We start from the raw sequence: 15790 nt of genomic DNA, 5'->3' as shown, positions 1-15790 counted from the left end.
TACAGCAGTTAACATCATGAAAAACACAGAATAAATCATCAATAAACAATACCAAAACAAAACACACAGCACGGAATAAACAACATTAAAAGCACAGAGTAAACAACAATAAACACATCAGTAAAAATGAATAATGAAAAGAACAAATAAATAAAAATGTGCAGAATAAAAGGGAAGTGTTAGGGTGAGGGGTGGTGGGGCGGATAGGCAATTTGAAACAGGTGGGTTTTGATTTTTGTTTTGAAAAGAGGGAGAGAGTCAATGTTACGGATGTGAGATGGTAAAGAATTCCAGAGTCGGGGAGCAGAGCGACTGAAAGCTCTGCTCCCCATGGTGCTGAGGAGAGCAGGGGGGACAGTGAGGTGGAGAGAGGAGGAAGATCTGAGGGAGCGTGCTGGAGTGGCAATGTGGAGAAGATCAGACAAGTATGGAGGGGCGAGGTTGTGGATAGCTTTGAAAGTATACAGAAGGATTTTGAATTGGATTCGTAATGTGCCCGGGAGCCAGTGAAGTTGCCGTAGGATGGGAGTGATATGGTGGGAAGAAGGGGTTTTGGTGATGATACGTGCAGCGGAGTTTTGAACCAGTTGAAGCTTATGGAGAGACTTGTGAGGGAGACCGAAGAGGAGAGAGTTGCAATAATCAAGACGGGAGGTGACGAGGCTGTGGACAAGGATGGAGGCGGTGTTGGGAGTGAGGGAGGGACGGAGTCGATTGATATTACGTAGATGAAAGTAGGCAGCCCGAGTGGTGTTATTGATGTGAGATTTGAATGATAGAGTGCTGTCAAGGATGACACCCAGACTCTTAACCTGAGGGGAGGGGGAAACTGAGGAACTGTCGATAAGAAGGGGGAAACGGTCAATTTTGGATAGTGTAGATTTGGTGCCAACTAGAAGGATTTCTGTTTTATCACTGTTTAATTTGAGGAAGTTGGAAGTGAACCAGGATTTGATTTCGGTTAAGCAGGTGATGAGGGAAGAGGGTGGGAGTGCGGAGTTTGGTTTACTGGAAAGGTAGAGCTGGGTGTCATCCGCGTAGCAGTGGTAGTGGAAGTTGTATTTACGGAAGATGGTGCCAAGGGGGAGGAGATAAGTGATGAAGAGAAGGGGCCCCAGGACAGAGCCCTGGGGCACACCTGTAGTGACTGGGGAGGGGTCAGACTTAAAGGATTTGAGCTGGATGAACTGAGTGCGGCCTGAGAGATAGGAGTGGAACCAGTGAAGGGGGGTGTGGGTGATGCCGATGGAGGAGAGTCTATGAAGGAGGATGGGGTGGGAAATGGTGTCAAAAGCTGCACTTAGGTCGAGGAGGATGAGGATGGAAAGTGAACCGGAATCAGCTGCAGTGAGAAGATCGTTGGTGATTTTTATGAGTGCAGTTTCGGTGCTGTGGCGGGGGCGGAAACCAGATTGAAAAGGGTCATAGAGGGAGTTTTGAGTTAAGTGGGTGTGTAATTGGGTGGCGACTATTTTTTCAAGGATTTTGGATATGAAAGGTAGGTTGGAGATGGGGCGGAGATTATTGTAGTTGTTGGGGTCTAAGCCAGGTTTTTTCAGAATAGGGGTGATAGCTGCAGTTTTGAGGGGTGAGGGAACAGTTCCAGTGGTGAGTGAAGAGTGAATGATGGCAGATATGAGGGGAAGCACAGAGGGGAGACAAGATTTGACAAGGGTGGTGGGAAGGGGGTCAAGCTGACAGGTAGAGGGTTTGGATTTACGGATGAGGTCATAGATTTGAAGGTCAGTGGGAGGTTGGAAACTAGAGAAGTGCTGACAGTGTGGCAGAGGTGCTGGTGGGAGGAGAGGAAGTGCAGGTGGGAGAGGGGGAAGTGAGTCTGAATCTAAGTGTTGGTGAATGATGGAGATTTTGTCATTGAAAAACTGCATTAGGGAGTTACAGGTGTCAGTTGAATACAGGTGGGGAGGTAAGGAGTCAGGTGGCTGAGTTCTGTTGAGCAGTGTGAACAGTGATCTGGTGTTTCCTTCATTGGAGATTATCTGAGCGGAATAGTGATTTGTTTTGGCTTGGATGATTGAGTCCTTGTAATGGCGTATGTGGGTTATGTACATTTCTTTGTGAATGGTGAGTCCAGTTTTCTTATAGAGTCGTTCCAGTTGGCGGCCTTTAGTTTTCATGGAGCGGAGATGAGGGGTATACCAGGGGGCAGTTGTGGAGAAGGAGACAGAGCGTGTTTTGAGTGGAGCGAGGGAGTTGAGGATGTTGTTTAGACTTGTGTTGTAGAGGGTTATCATTTCGTCAGAGGTGGTAGAACAGTCCGGGATCAGAATAGTGTCAATGTTGGAGCAGAGAGTGTCAGTGTTGATGTTCTTTAAGTTCCGGAATGAAATTAAGCGTGATGACTTGATTCTTGAGAGGCAGAGTGCGGTGCTAAAAGAGATGAGGAAATGGTCACTCACATGGAGATCGTCAGCTGTGCAGTTGGAGGGGGTGAGGCCAGAGCAGCAGATTAGGTCCAGAGTGTGTCCTTTTGTGTGTGTTGGGAAGTTGATGAATTGATGGAGTCCAAAACTGTCCAGGCATGATGAAAAGTCTCTGGTGAGGGGTGAATTAATGTTGTCCATGTGTATATTGAAGTCCCCTAGTAATATGATGTTTGGTGATAGAGTGGATAGAAGGGTGAGTAAGACGGCAAAATCATTTAAGAAGTCACTGTGGGGCTTGGGAGGGCTGTAGAAAGTGGCAATGATGGTGGGAGTGGGTCCAGGGAGTGTAAGTGCAAGATGTTCAAATGAAGAGAAGACAGGCAGTGACTGTGGTAGGACTTTCCATTTCTTATGGTGAATGACTGCAATACCTCCCCCACGGCCGTGGCTACGGGGGTGGGAGAGGTAAGTAAAGTCCGGTGGGGTGGAGTCGTTTAGTGAGGAGAAGTCATTGGGTTGTTGCCAGGTTTCAGTCAAACAGAGGAAGTCGAGCTTGCGGTCAGTGAGGAGATCGTGGATGAGGTGTCCTTTGTTTGTAAGTGAGCGGATGTTGAGAAGTCCGAAGCTGACAGATGAGTTATCATATTTGGTGTGAGTGGAAGCCAGCATAGATGGGCTGGCTAGTACAGAGTGATTAACAGTCCGGGTGGTGTTTCTGCCAGAGTGGTGTCTGTTTGTAATATGGACAGGAATAGGGAGTGGTTGGGAGTTGCTGTGGTTATTGGACAGAGTAATGATGGAGAGGCCAGCAGCTGAGGGAGACGATGACAGGTGTGGCCAGCAGGGGGAGCTCTGGGGAGAAGCTGTCGACAGTGAGTGCATCACAGAGGGAGAGGGGGGCGTGAGTGGGGGGGAAGTAAACAGTCAGTCATGTGGGAAGGAATGTACAGTGTGCTGCAGATTAGCCGCTAGCATGCGGCTACCTACGTGGGTAGGGTGTATTCCATCCGACTTAAAAAAGGATGAGCGGTTCCAGAAAAGATTAAAATTGTCCACAAAGGCAATGCTGTGAGCTTGGCACGCAGACTGGAGCCAGGTGTGCAGACTGAGGACTCGGCTGAAACGCCCACATCCACGGCCAGAAGTGGGGATGGGGCCGCTGATGAATGCAGAGAGTTCAGAGTTTTTCAGGAAATTTAAAAGTCGGATGAAGTGATTCTTCGTGAGCTCAGTCTGGCGGAGGGATGTGTCATTTGTACCGACATGGATTATAACTCTCTGGATGGAGGTTGGCAGAGTTTTCAACAGAGTGGGGAGATGTGTTAAAATGTCAAGGACCTTCGCACCGGGGAAACACCGTGTGACTGCGTTGAAAAAGCGGATGTTTTTTACGATGGAGTCGCCTACAATTAAAGTCGTCGGAGGGAAAAGAGGACGTGGAGACTGCGTGACCGGAGAGGGACAGGACGATGGAGGGGAGCTCAGCCTCTCCGGGGAGGACAGTGGGGACAGGGCAGGAGGGACACGGGCCCGCTGTGGTGCAGGTGTGAAGCACGGTATTGACAGCCGGCGGGACCCGGTGAGGGAGCGCTCCGGCGCGGCAGGTGGACAGGACGGGGGCGGAGGAGCAATCGGGAGGAAATCGTGCAGGTCGAGGATGCTGTACTTATTCTCCAGGTGAAGGTGGAAGACTGGAGCCTGTGGTGGAAACTTTGTTTTCCCGGTGCGGGCACTGATCTGGGACCAGTGCTCCTGGTGAGATGGAGTGGAGCGAACCGGAGGCTTAGGTTTAGCTCCGAGCCTTGCCCAGGAGACGTCATGGATGAAGGGTGGAGGAGCAGCCGTGGGATCACGGTGAATGGAGACAGACTCAGGGGGTGAAGCAGGTTTCCCAGCAGCGGGCTCCGGAGGAGAGGTGGTCGCAGCAGCAGCGGGCTCCGGAGGAGAGGCGGCAGGAGCGGCAGCGGCGGCGGCAGCGGCGGTCGCAGCAGCAGCGGGGTCCGGAGGAGAGGCGGCAGGAGCGGCAGCGGCGGCGGCGGGATCAGGCTCCGGTAGAGCGAAGATGATGGTGTCCAGCAGCTTCTCGCATCCCTGCATTAGTGGCTGCAAAGCTGCAAGCTTAAAATGTTCCAATGATAATTTTTCATGCCAAGAGTTTGACCGTTTATTGTGCTATTGTTCAGTTAAAGGCTGTTATAAAATACACAATGAGAAAGACTACATGTATGTGACGTCACGCTCCCTGCGACTGGCGTGGACAAGACCGATTATTATTATTATTATTATTATTATTATTATTATTATTATTATTCGTTATAATAGCCTACTCTTCAACTACATAGGCCCTACATATAAAAAGTCGTGTGTATATAAATACACGCGACAAGCATATCTTTTAATTTATATTCATTCAAAAATATTAACATACTATTTTAAAATGAAAGAGGCTGGGGTTTAGTTTTATATAATTTGTTTATATTGTTCAGTAGTATATGCCTACATGAGGCCGTAAAGCACAGTTAACAGAGCTGAGGTGGTGACGTCATCGAGTCCGCTGCTGTTCCAAGTGCAGGTGCGTACTCGCGTTCTCGGAAGTCTGTACTTCGAAGTCCGCGAGTACATATGGGCCGTGTCCCAATTCAGGGGTTGCATCCTTCGAAGGATGCGTCCTTCGAAGGATGCAGCCTTCGTAGACCGCGAAGGCTGCATCGAAGGCCGAACGAGCGTTGTGGAATGGGACGGTCTAGCCTACGGAGCATTTCCGGATTGCGCAACCAGCCGTTAACGTCCTTTACCTTGCGTGACCACGCGCCGCTCCTGTCTCCTAGCAACCCTGACAGCTGCGGTTCAAACCGGACAGTGGAGGAGATATATGGAGCCAGAAATGATAATTTTATTGGTTATGTTTTATCTTTTATTGGAGGAGTGGGAGAAGATTCACCGCCGGAGCCGGCGGGTGAAGAGGAAGAGAGGACGTTGGCTTAACGTTAATTAGTTTAACGTTATATGTCTAGCGTTAATGTAATTAAACTTTGACAATAAAGTTACATATTTAAAATGGTCCCAACCTTACTTTTATATAAAAAAATGTTTTTACATAGTTTTGTCATTAAATATGTATTCGCTGCAGCTGCTGCTTCCGCTCTCTCCGCGCCATTTCTGAAAAAATATCCAACGCGCAATGAATGTTGGGATACGTTGGGCCGTGAAGGATGCATCCGATGCGTCCTTCAAATCCGGGAAACGAAGGCTGCATATCTCGGCCGCATTCGAAGGACCCTTCGAAATGGGACAGCACTTGACGCGCCGCTGTGACGTATGCGGTCTTCAAATGCGTCCTTCGAAGGATGCAACCCCTGAATTGGGACACGGCCATGGTGCCTTCTATTTGTCCACCCGACTCGATCTGCGAGTCGGATTTCCGAGTTACGAACCGGAAGTTGCAAATAGAACGCCCCCGAGGTCGTAAAAACGACTCGTCAACTCGTCTGAACTCAGAGGACCCCGAGTTCAGTAACAAAGATGGCTACTCCGAGCGTCACATGTAGTAAACATTGTGGTTTTCTACTATTTTAAGCACTTGTGTTTTTGTTGTAACCAAATGAAGAAGTCGTACACATAGCACTGTATACTGTTACCTATAGGCATGTCGTTACAGTCTTATTATGTGTTAAATACCGCCTATTTTGTAGCTTGTGCCGCTGAAATTGGCTAGAGACGCTCCATGTTGCTATGACAACAATGCCGATTCTTGAGCAGAAAGCAGAGCTCCGACTCGTCTTGCTGTGTGCCAAATAGAACGAAAAACCCGGGGTCACTCGTTTTACGAGACGGATGTGACGTCACACCCGAGCTGCAAGTCGCGATTACGAGACAAATAGAAGGCACCAATAGTCCGCGTACTTGGTATTGAGAAACGGCCCGAGAGTTCGAAGTGCGGGTGGTGACGTATATCATTCGCGTCGAGAGCAGCGAAGAGCTGTAGTTCACAAAGCGGCCTGAACTACAATTTATCACAAAGAAGTTTGATAATGTTAGGTTTTGTGTGAGGCCGCTTTGTGAACTACAGCTCTTCCCTGCTCTCGACGCAAATGATATACGTCACCACCCGCGCTTGGAACTCTGGTACAGGGCTTTGAGGCTTTGCTGTGGGGCCTTCAGAACTTCCCCAGTCCCGGCCCTGCTTTTTGAAATGGAAGAAATGCCCTTATGGTTAAGGCGCATTAAGTTAGGGTTACAGTATTGGGTCAAACTAAGTGGGTGTCGTCAAACTTTCCCAGCAAGGTGCCTGTTACAAGAGTCTGATGGAGGCAATAAGTATAAAACATTTTTTGTAAATATAAATCAGTGGGCCGGGAGGCTGGGTTTGGAACAGGTTAGTATAGCGGAACATACAAGCTGGCTACCTATGCCATATTGGGTGCTGCCCGAGCTGAACATTTAACTGGTCTTTCTGTAGGAATAAGATAAGAAGCTGTCACTCCAAAAATAGCAGAGAATCTAAACTCAATTCGAGACAATACTTTGATTATTTTTACAGATGGATCTAGAGATCCAGTTAGTGGGAAAGCTGGGTTTGGGATGTATGTGGAGCAGCTTGGGGTAAAGATTGGCCGGTGCATCTCTAATGGAAGCTCTGTTTTCACATCTGAGTTAATGGAAATCCTATGGGCTTTAAAGTGGATTGAGGAAACCAGACCTAGTGAGATTATCATCTGTTCTGTTCTGCAGCTGCTCTGGAAGCCTTAAGAGAGGGGAAATCTAGAAGGCGGCCTGATATTATTATTGACATTCTAACTGTGTTTTTTGTGTTTTTTTTGGGGGGGTTTAGATCTAATATCACCTTTTGCTGGGTTCCGGGACACGCTGGGGTTGGGGGGAATGAGCAGGTGGATCAGATTTCAAAACAGAGTTTGAGAAGAGAAGTAGATGTTCATATATCCTGGGCAAGAGTGGAGCCGAGAGAAATAATTAAAGAGGGCTTAATGAAGGAAGGGCAGAGAGGGTGGGAAAAAGAAAGCAGGGGTAGACACTATTTCTCTTTACAATCTCAAGTTAAAAAAAGATGTACCTGCACGTGAATGTGGGAGTTCAGAGACAGTAAAACATATTTTTCTGGAGTGTAGAAAATCTAGGACAGAAAGACATACATTGTTTGATAGACTGTTAGGACTTTAGGACTTGAGTTTAGGCTTTTTCTGTTTTTTCTTTGTTTGGACACCGTGAGAACCACAAACTGATCTCCAAGGCAATTCTGCAATTCCTGCACAACACAGGACTGTATGTAAAAATCTAATTCAACATCGGACCTGGGGAGGGCAGTAATACTCTAAAAAGCGTATAAACTGCCGGAATCGAAGAAGAAGAAGAAGAAGAAGAGGAAACTCTGGTACAGATATATGGTGTTCTCTCTGCTCCACTTCACTTTTTTCCAAGGGGAGGATAACATCGAAAGAGGTGAAAACCATTATATTCGGGCCATGTTGAGAGTTTCAGTTATGCCGATGGGGAGTTTGTCGGTCTTGTCCACGCCAGTCGCAGGGAGGTCACATACATGTAGTCTTTCTCAAATGTCTCTCTTGTTTTATTGACATCGATTTGTGTGGTGCTTGACAGGTACGTTACTGTTGACCTATTTCACATTGTGATCGAATTTGCACGACATTGTACCGATGCGTTTCAGGGACGGGAAGGTTGTTTTTAATAGATGGTATGGCATTCAGGAAACTTTTCTCACAACTGCCTGATGTCTTCAATGAAAACATCCAGTCGGAATGACAGGTGGACGTCGACCTTGTACACTTTAAGCGGTCATTCATTGGCTTGGTTTGAATTGGATACAACGACCAATCAATTTCGTTACTCGTTCAATAACAGATTAATGATATAAGGCTTTAACCGCAGTGGAGATGGACAACCATGGCTGGTGGAATATCTCTGACAGCCAGTGGGGATCTTCACTGGGTCGATTGGCCATTCTGATCCTTTCAGTTTTGTTGAAATTAACAATTTGTGACTTTCTTAATTGATTGGAGCCAACGTGAGGTCTTTCGATTCCACGTATTGCTTAAGGGTGAATAATCATCTGGATTTTAGAGTCTGGGAGGGATACAGACATTTCATTTAGAGTGTAATGGCTTATGTTGCCACCTAAATGCCTCTAATAATTAGTCTCTATTGGAGTCAACCATCTCTGAAGATCTGGTAAGTTAATTCAGTGGAACTGCTCCAGCCAGAAACACTCAAATGGGTTTCCAGCTGGTTAGGGTTTAAGCCAATATCAGATGAGCAGACTTTTTGTTGTTCTAACTTCTAAACACTTGCCACCCTCTGAAACACTCTTTGGTCACTGGCCCTAAATGGTCTTTGTTTTCTACACACTCAAAAGTCAAATTATTGGGTTAGTCCAACTTCGATTGGATTACTAAAATGCATGTGTACACCTTAGGGGGGGGGGACTTTAATCGGATTAAGCTGTGCATGTAAACGTACTGATAGTTGGACTAAGCCAATAATTTGACTTTCTTGAGTGTCATGTAAACGCACTGAGAGATTGGTTAGACACGTGGTTCCTGTATGATACCAGCAATGTCTTTTTATGTAATAAATGCCCATTTCTTTTCAGCAGGGCAGTGGCTATCCTCCATGCACCCATCACTGTACTAATGCCTGGAGGTGATTGGCTGCGAGGCTGTCCGTCATGAAGAAGAGAGCCAATTGGAGGTCAGGGGCGGATGAGGCCTTGTGCTGTTGTGAGTACATCAACCACCAAGGAGAGCGGAGCCATGTGGCCGCCTGCTGCTGTGACTGTGAGGACCTAGATGAGGCCTGCGACAGGTAAGTCGTGTTGGGGAGAGAGTAATATAACACCCACCCATGGTGCTTCTGGCTTCTTGATTAAACTGGATGAGCCAATCCCATGAAGGTAAATCCACCAAGGTGAACCCCCTTCAACATGCCAGGTGTCCCCTTTCCTTGGAAACTATAGTAGCAGGAAGGACTCTGCTGTTTGAGATGCTTAATGAGGATAGATGAGATGGCACTTATTATCCTGTGCAGACCATTCAGGTGTTCCTATCCATATGCAGAAGCTATGACCTCCAAAAGGGCAGTTGACATCACAGAATTGGTTAAGCTTTCTCTTTTGTCGGTGTGGGCCAGTTTTCTCTGGCCTCCATTAAATCTATTGAACAGCATTGTGGTGCACCTCCTTGAAACTGAAAGCTTCATCAGTAGGCGTGTTATTTAATCTGTTCACCTTGATTCATATGGAGAAAGACCTCATTGAGATTTAAGATCTGTTTTTCAACAGTGCACAAGTGGTCGTTAACGGTCCATTATTACACGGCTCTTCTCAATGCTGTGGAATGCTCCATTCACTTGCATTGGCCTTCCCGACTTTCGGCGGTCAATTATTTTTCGATAATTGACCATTGCTAAGCATATAATGACCGCTGTCAAGGCAAGATTTTTTGCCTCTGATTCACGTCTTTTGTAAGTAGTCCGGTAACTTATCAACTCTAGCGTTTTCTGTTGCTAAGCGACGTCAACGTCTTTGGCAGACTATTTCTGTGCTGATCAACAATACGAATGGTAATTGTAGACATACACACTGTGTGACGTTAGTTTTTCATTTTGGCAAGTATCCGTGTAATAAGCAGGAAAATGTATACAACGTTGCCGGTCGTTATCGAAAATAAGCCCCTTCAGGGCCAAGCAAGACACCTCCGCTACGCGTCGGTGTCCTGTTCAGCCTGTCGGGGCTTATTTTCCCGATAATGACCGGCCTTCTATACATTATCCCTTACTTATCATACATTGTAATTATATTCTGCAGAAAGGGTGATTTACGTATAGTTTGGGCACCTTATTTTTACTTATTTCCGCTTGTATGGTGGTAGAGATGCATACATTTTTCTTAAGTACGAGCACAGCATCAGCATTTCTGAATAAAATTCAACCTACTGAAGTAAATAAGACTACAGTCATGCACTACATTTAATTAAATGATCATCCAAAAAAATACTTTTTACACATTAAAGGTGCTTATGTATGGGATTCAATCAACCATGTTAACATTGTGAGTTTATTCAGGATAATCAAATGGAGGTTCTTGCGTGTATTTCTCTATATATGTATCGGGGCCTTGATGTGAGCCAGGTCTCCGCAGGTTGAGGAATGACCCTGTGCCTCATGTCCTCCTGTAGGTGGATGAAGCTGCAGCCCCAGACGCAGGGCTCCCTGGACCGCCTCTCCACCGTTCTCTCGGACCGCGTGCGTGTGCCCTGGCTGTGGGGCGGGGCCCGCAGACTGGAGCTGTCCGTCGTCCCGCCACTCGTGCTGCTGCCCGTGCTGCTGCGGCTGGCCGCACTGCACTTCCTGCTGGGAGTGGCGGTGCTGACGGCGCTTCCTGTGCTGGTGCTGTGGTACTACTACGTCACCCACCGCAAGAAGGGCCGTACCCTGTTCTTCCTCAGCCTGGCGCTCTTCTCCCTAGCCTACATGTACTTCCTGTTCGTCAGTGAGGTGCTGCCCCGAGGCGGCATCAGCCCCACCCAGCTAGCAGTGGTGACGGGGGGGGTTGTGCTGACGGTGGCCGCCATGCTCCACACCAAGCGGGACCCGGGGGTGGTGCGGCGGGCCCGCCCCCCTCACAGTACTGTCACCTATGCCGTTCCGCGCTACCACACGGACCCAGCCCTCCAGGGGCCCGGGGGGAGGGAGGAGGTGCTCCTGGGGCCCGGGGGGAGGGAGGAGGTGCTCCTGGGGCCCGGGGGGAGGGAGGAGGTGCTGCTGGGGCTGGACTGGTGCCCCGCCTGCAGGCTGGCCCGGCCACCCCGGGCTGGACACTGTCGGATCTGTGGCGTGTGTGTGCGGAGGCTGGACCACCACTGTGTCTGGTGGGTTCTGCTGAGCACCATGGTGCCCTTCCTCTGGAGCTCCTCTCCTTTTCAGGCCACAATATCTGCTCATTTCTTTATTCTATTACAGGGTTTCTGTTATTATTTGAAGTGGAGTCTGTCTAGTCCCGCCCCCAGTAGGGCATGACCGCCAACCCTAAAGGTTCTGTGTTCGATTTCAACCGCCATATTTTGGTCTAAGCCCTGCTTCAGGTAGACTTCAGTGCCAGCAGTATAATGAGTGACAAACAAGCTTAGAGTGACTTCAGCACAGAACACACGTCCTCTGGGCCTGAGAACACACGTCCTCTGGGCCTTCAAGTGGTGGCATAATGTTTATCATGAGGCATTTATTGTGTCCAAACTTGCATATAGATAAAATATTAAACTTTTGTCATCCAACCTGTGTGTGTGTCATGCCCCTGTGGTGTTAGTGATGATGTCTTCTGTCCCTGTGTGTCCCTCTGTCTCTGTGGTTCAGGATCAACAGCTGTGTGGGGCAAGCCAATCACCGCAGCTTCCTGCTCACACTCCTTCTCTTCCTGCTGACGTCGCTGTACGGCATCAGTCTGGTGCTGTGCAGCGTGTGTCCACGTCAGAACGTCCTCCTCGCCCTGCTATACTGCCCCGGCGTCTATCGCCAGTACAGGTACACAAATGCACACGCACACAAGCGCACACACGCACGGACGCACATACCATTCCAATCCTCATTACATACGCTTTGTTCTCCTTGGTCGCCATCTTACTTATGGTTTCAATCCATAGTCGGTAGGAGAAGCACTGAGGACACATCAGTACGCCCTACACAAGGAGGGCTTTCAGAGTTATTTTAATACAGCATTAGATATTCATCCATAAATCCAGGTCTGAAGGCTTTGATTGGCCCAAACAACATGAGTCCGTTGACTGAAGCAGCATGGCTCTCCGTCCCTCTCGCCCACTCCCTGCTGCTCGTCTCCACAAGGGGATAGTGGATGGAGAATGGAGGAAAATGGTTTTGGAACGCAGCCATAGTAGTTTTAGCACGTTTTTACATAAACAGTCGTACTTTGGTCCCCGCTCCACTTCATTGTAAGGTTGGGGCCATCAGCCATCACAGACCCTGAGACCCCCAGACGGGAGGAGAACAGAACCCCCAGAAAGACCCCATGTGGTCTTCAAGGGATCTGGTGAGCCCAGCAGGAGGTCTTTGTTCTGAACTGAAAGCCCCCATGCTGCTGACTCCAAGGTTGTGTAATAAAGCACCAGGCTGTCCCACTGTGTTCACTGGCCCATTCTTCCTCCCAGCGTCTGTGAGTGTTCCGCTGCTGGAGTCTCACGTGATGCACTTCTCCAATAGAGCGTCACTTTAGAGGTTTTAAGTGGGTTGATCTGGGTACGCTCTTTAAAAAGCCCAGCAGCTCAGCACCACTACTGTACCCAGTCAGAAACCAGTCAGACAAACCCTCATTACTGTGGACTCACACATGCGATTCAGATTATTTTTCAAAGAAAAACATTGTTGATTATTATTGGGCCGCATAAAGAATTCACCAAGTATTTGGAATCTGGTTTTATTCCAATTTTGTACTGTTTACACTGGTACCTTTTGTGTATTGCAGTTTGGCTGTTAAATACTAAATATCAAGGGAGAACCAGGCTTCCCATTGACTGTGAGTAGTTTGCTGTTGAATCAACTAGCAGACAGACACTTTCATCCAGAGCCTCAGTTCACTTTAGATTAATAAGTTGGGAGTCTTACCCTAATGGCCCTGACACACCAACCAGATTCGGAGTCTGTTCGATGTGTGCTCTGCGATTGGCCATCGTCAAAACTGTCGGTGATCTTTCTCAAGCCGTCTGTTCTTTTCAGCCAATTACACATTGAATCGGCCATGACCAAATCGGTCCGACTGCCTTTTCTGCCGACGATTGGCAGTCAGAATGGCGTGTCAGGGCCTTAAGAGGTTGGGGTTTGAACCGGCCAGGTATCAAACTCCCTGAACCACAACCCCCGTCAGTCAGGAGCTCATCTCACTGGGATGGAGGATTATTCTGTTTCTCCTGACGGTGAGCAGACCATCTGTGTTCCTGTTGAGAGGGTCTCATCTGTGTGTGTGTGTGTGTGTGTGTGTGTGTGTGTGTGTTCCAGCGATGCGCTGTGCTTCACCTGTGCGTGGTACTGCAGCATGGTGACGGTGGGCCTGCTCCACCTGTTCCTGGTGCAGCTTGTGCACGTCAGCCTCAACGTGACGGAGCGGGAGGTCCGCCTGGCCGCACGGGACAGGGCCCCCGGCAACACCACCAACTACTCCTGCGGTCTCCGTGACAACTGGGCCGAGTTCATGACCATGCACCTGAAGGCACCGTCGCCCACCCCTGACGCAGTGTGAGGAGTCCAACGGCTCTTATTTATTCATTGTTCTGGCTGCTGTACCGTCTACGGACACTGGATGGCAGTATGGCCCCTTCTGCTCCGGACCGCCCTTGGTGAAGCAGTGTCGTTTGCATACCATAATAAGAAATAGACTTGACTGAGCAATGAGGACAACCGTTAATGGGGATCATGACACAGCTACACAGCTGTTCTCTCTAGTGTGTATTTCCTGACCACATTTTCCTGAACACATTTTTTCCTTTCATTGTAATCTTTTTGTTGTGAAAGTTAAATATTCTTCCTCTGACTTCACATTTGGTGCCTTGCTGGTGTTCAAGCAGAAATGACACAAGCGACAAATCAATAAATGTAATTGTATTCATTTATTACGATGTGCCGTACATTGGGGAAGGTGGATTAACGCGACAGCGGGGTTATGGCCTGAACGGGTCATGAGGTTAGAACGGAGATGGACTGAGACCTGCTCAGCACAGGCAGTGGGGTGGCCCCCGGTGTCTGATGAAACGGACATCCTCCACAAAGGCTCCTGCCCTTTCTTCATGGGCTGTTATTTACCATCACAAGCTGTGAACCACCCCATCCCCAAACAACAGTCTAAAAATCTAACTATAGAAAATATGGACGTCGTGTTCTGAGAGCCTTCTGATGACCTGCTGCCCTGAAGACCATCCAGACCGTGTGTGTGTGTGTGTGTGTGTGTGTGTGTGTGTGTGTGTGTGTGTGTGTGTGTGTGTGTGTGTGTGTGTGTGTGTGTGTGTGTGTGTGTGTGTGTGTGATTCAAAGAGAGCCCATGGGCGGGGAGCGGAAGTCAGGCAACACCTCCTCCACCCTCCGCCTCAGCTGCTCCCTGCGCGCCTCCTTCTCCCGCTCCTCCCTCTGCCGGCCGGGGAGGAAGATCCACACCTGGAGACAGCGCCGCAACACACGCCTGGACAGACAGACGGGGGGAGGGGACGACAGACACAGATGGACAGGAGAGGGAGGGACAGACAGAGGTAGATGGACAGGAGAGGGAGGCACAGACAGATAGAGGTAGATGGACAGGCCAGTGAGCTTCAGGCGTCCAGAGGACCAGCATGAGATCATTTTGGTAACCTTAGTATTCCTGATGTCCCAGGTCAGGAGGACGGCGTATACAGCGGTCCTGCAGGAAACCGGTCCGCGTGAAAACTTAACCATACAACTTCAATGGGAGTTCACCTTCACGTGGAGAAAATAGATCATCTTATCTCTATGGAAGTAGTTTCTGTATTAGTGAATAGAACTTGGCCAGAGGTTCTATAGTAATGTTATCAAGAACATCAGATATTATTTATGATGGTGCTGAACATCAGAGCACTTAAGGGTTGCTGGCCAGTGTGTGCACGGCCGCCCCCATCATGCGTGGCCATGCAGCCAGCCCATGCATGCTTAAACAGCCCTGCTCCCTGGACCAGCGGCCGCTACTGTTGCGGCAATCTGCCTGGAGGTGCGTGCTTACGCGTGCATGTGACGGCGGCCTTGCTGCTACATGCGCGTAACAGCGGGCGCACTGCTCCACGGCGCGCCTCAGCAGGTGAGCGCAATGAGACTCAGCAACACACGCCAGAAACTCCAGACAAAGTTAGTTAAGCTTGTAACGCAGCTAAAGGACAGCAAGAGTAAGAAGAAATCGCTAGAGGCACGGTAATGTTCTTGTACTACTACTACTGCAATGTACTACTACTGTAATGTACTTCATAGTACTACTACTGTAAGGCGTGGCGGTCAGGCGGGGCAGGGTGGGGTGGCGGTCAGGCCATGCGGGGAGCCCACCTGCTGCTGTGCTGCTGGGCCTCCTCCAGCCGGTCCCACTGGAGCAGCCTCTCCCGGGTCAGGAGGTCCAGCAGGGCGCGCAGCACCCGGCGCTGGGCGTTGATGCGGTGGTGGTCCTGGGCGCGCTCCTCCAGCCGCGCCCGGCACTCCACCAGCTGGAAGGGGGGGGGGGGGGGGGGGTCGTTAGCTCAAGATGTGCTAACACATGAGCTACACAGAGCTGGGTCCTTGTAGTTGTGTGTTAGCTCAAGGTGTGCAAACACACGAGCTACACAGAGCTGGGTCCTTGCAGTTGGAGTGTTAGCTCAAGCTAAGGTGTGCGTGTATAC

The 15790-nt window shown here is 49.1% G+C and overlaps 1 protein-coding gene across 4 annotated transcripts; it reads left to right on the top strand.

The window, feature by feature from the left end:
* The first annotated feature begins 4337 nt into the window (after positions 1–4337).
* zdhhc23b (zDHHC palmitoyltransferase 23b) lies at positions 4338–14033 on the top strand. Of its 4 annotated transcripts, none has more exons than XM_084475083.1 (5): positions 4338–4438; positions 9013–9224; positions 10595–11287; positions 11769–11936; positions 13422–14033. In XM_084475083.1, the coding sequence occupies exons 2-5, from the start codon at positions 9088–9090 to the stop codon at positions 13660–13662; spliced, it is 1239 nt and encodes a 412-aa protein (XP_084331209.1). In that variant the 5' UTR covers positions 4338–4438; positions 9013–9087; the 3' UTR covers positions 13663–14033. The 4 variants fall into 4 exon arrangements, with proteins under 4 accessions (XP_084331209.1, XP_084331208.1, XP_084331210.1 ...); XM_084475082.1 differs by lacking the exon at positions 4338–4438 and adding an exon at positions 7369–7844; XM_084475084.1 differs by lacking the exon at positions 4338–4438 and adding an exon at positions 7804–7844 and having other exon boundaries at positions 9016–9224.
* The last annotated feature ends 1757 nt before the right edge of the window (positions 14034–15790 follow it).

This window comes from Micromesistius poutassou (assembly GCF_964030765.1).
Source record: "Micromesistius poutassou genome assembly, chromosome: 11".
Classification (NCBI taxonomy): Eukaryota; Metazoa; Chordata; class Actinopteri; order Gadiformes; family Gadidae; genus Micromesistius; species Micromesistius poutassou.
This window is presented reverse-complemented; position numbering and strand designations above follow the sequence as displayed.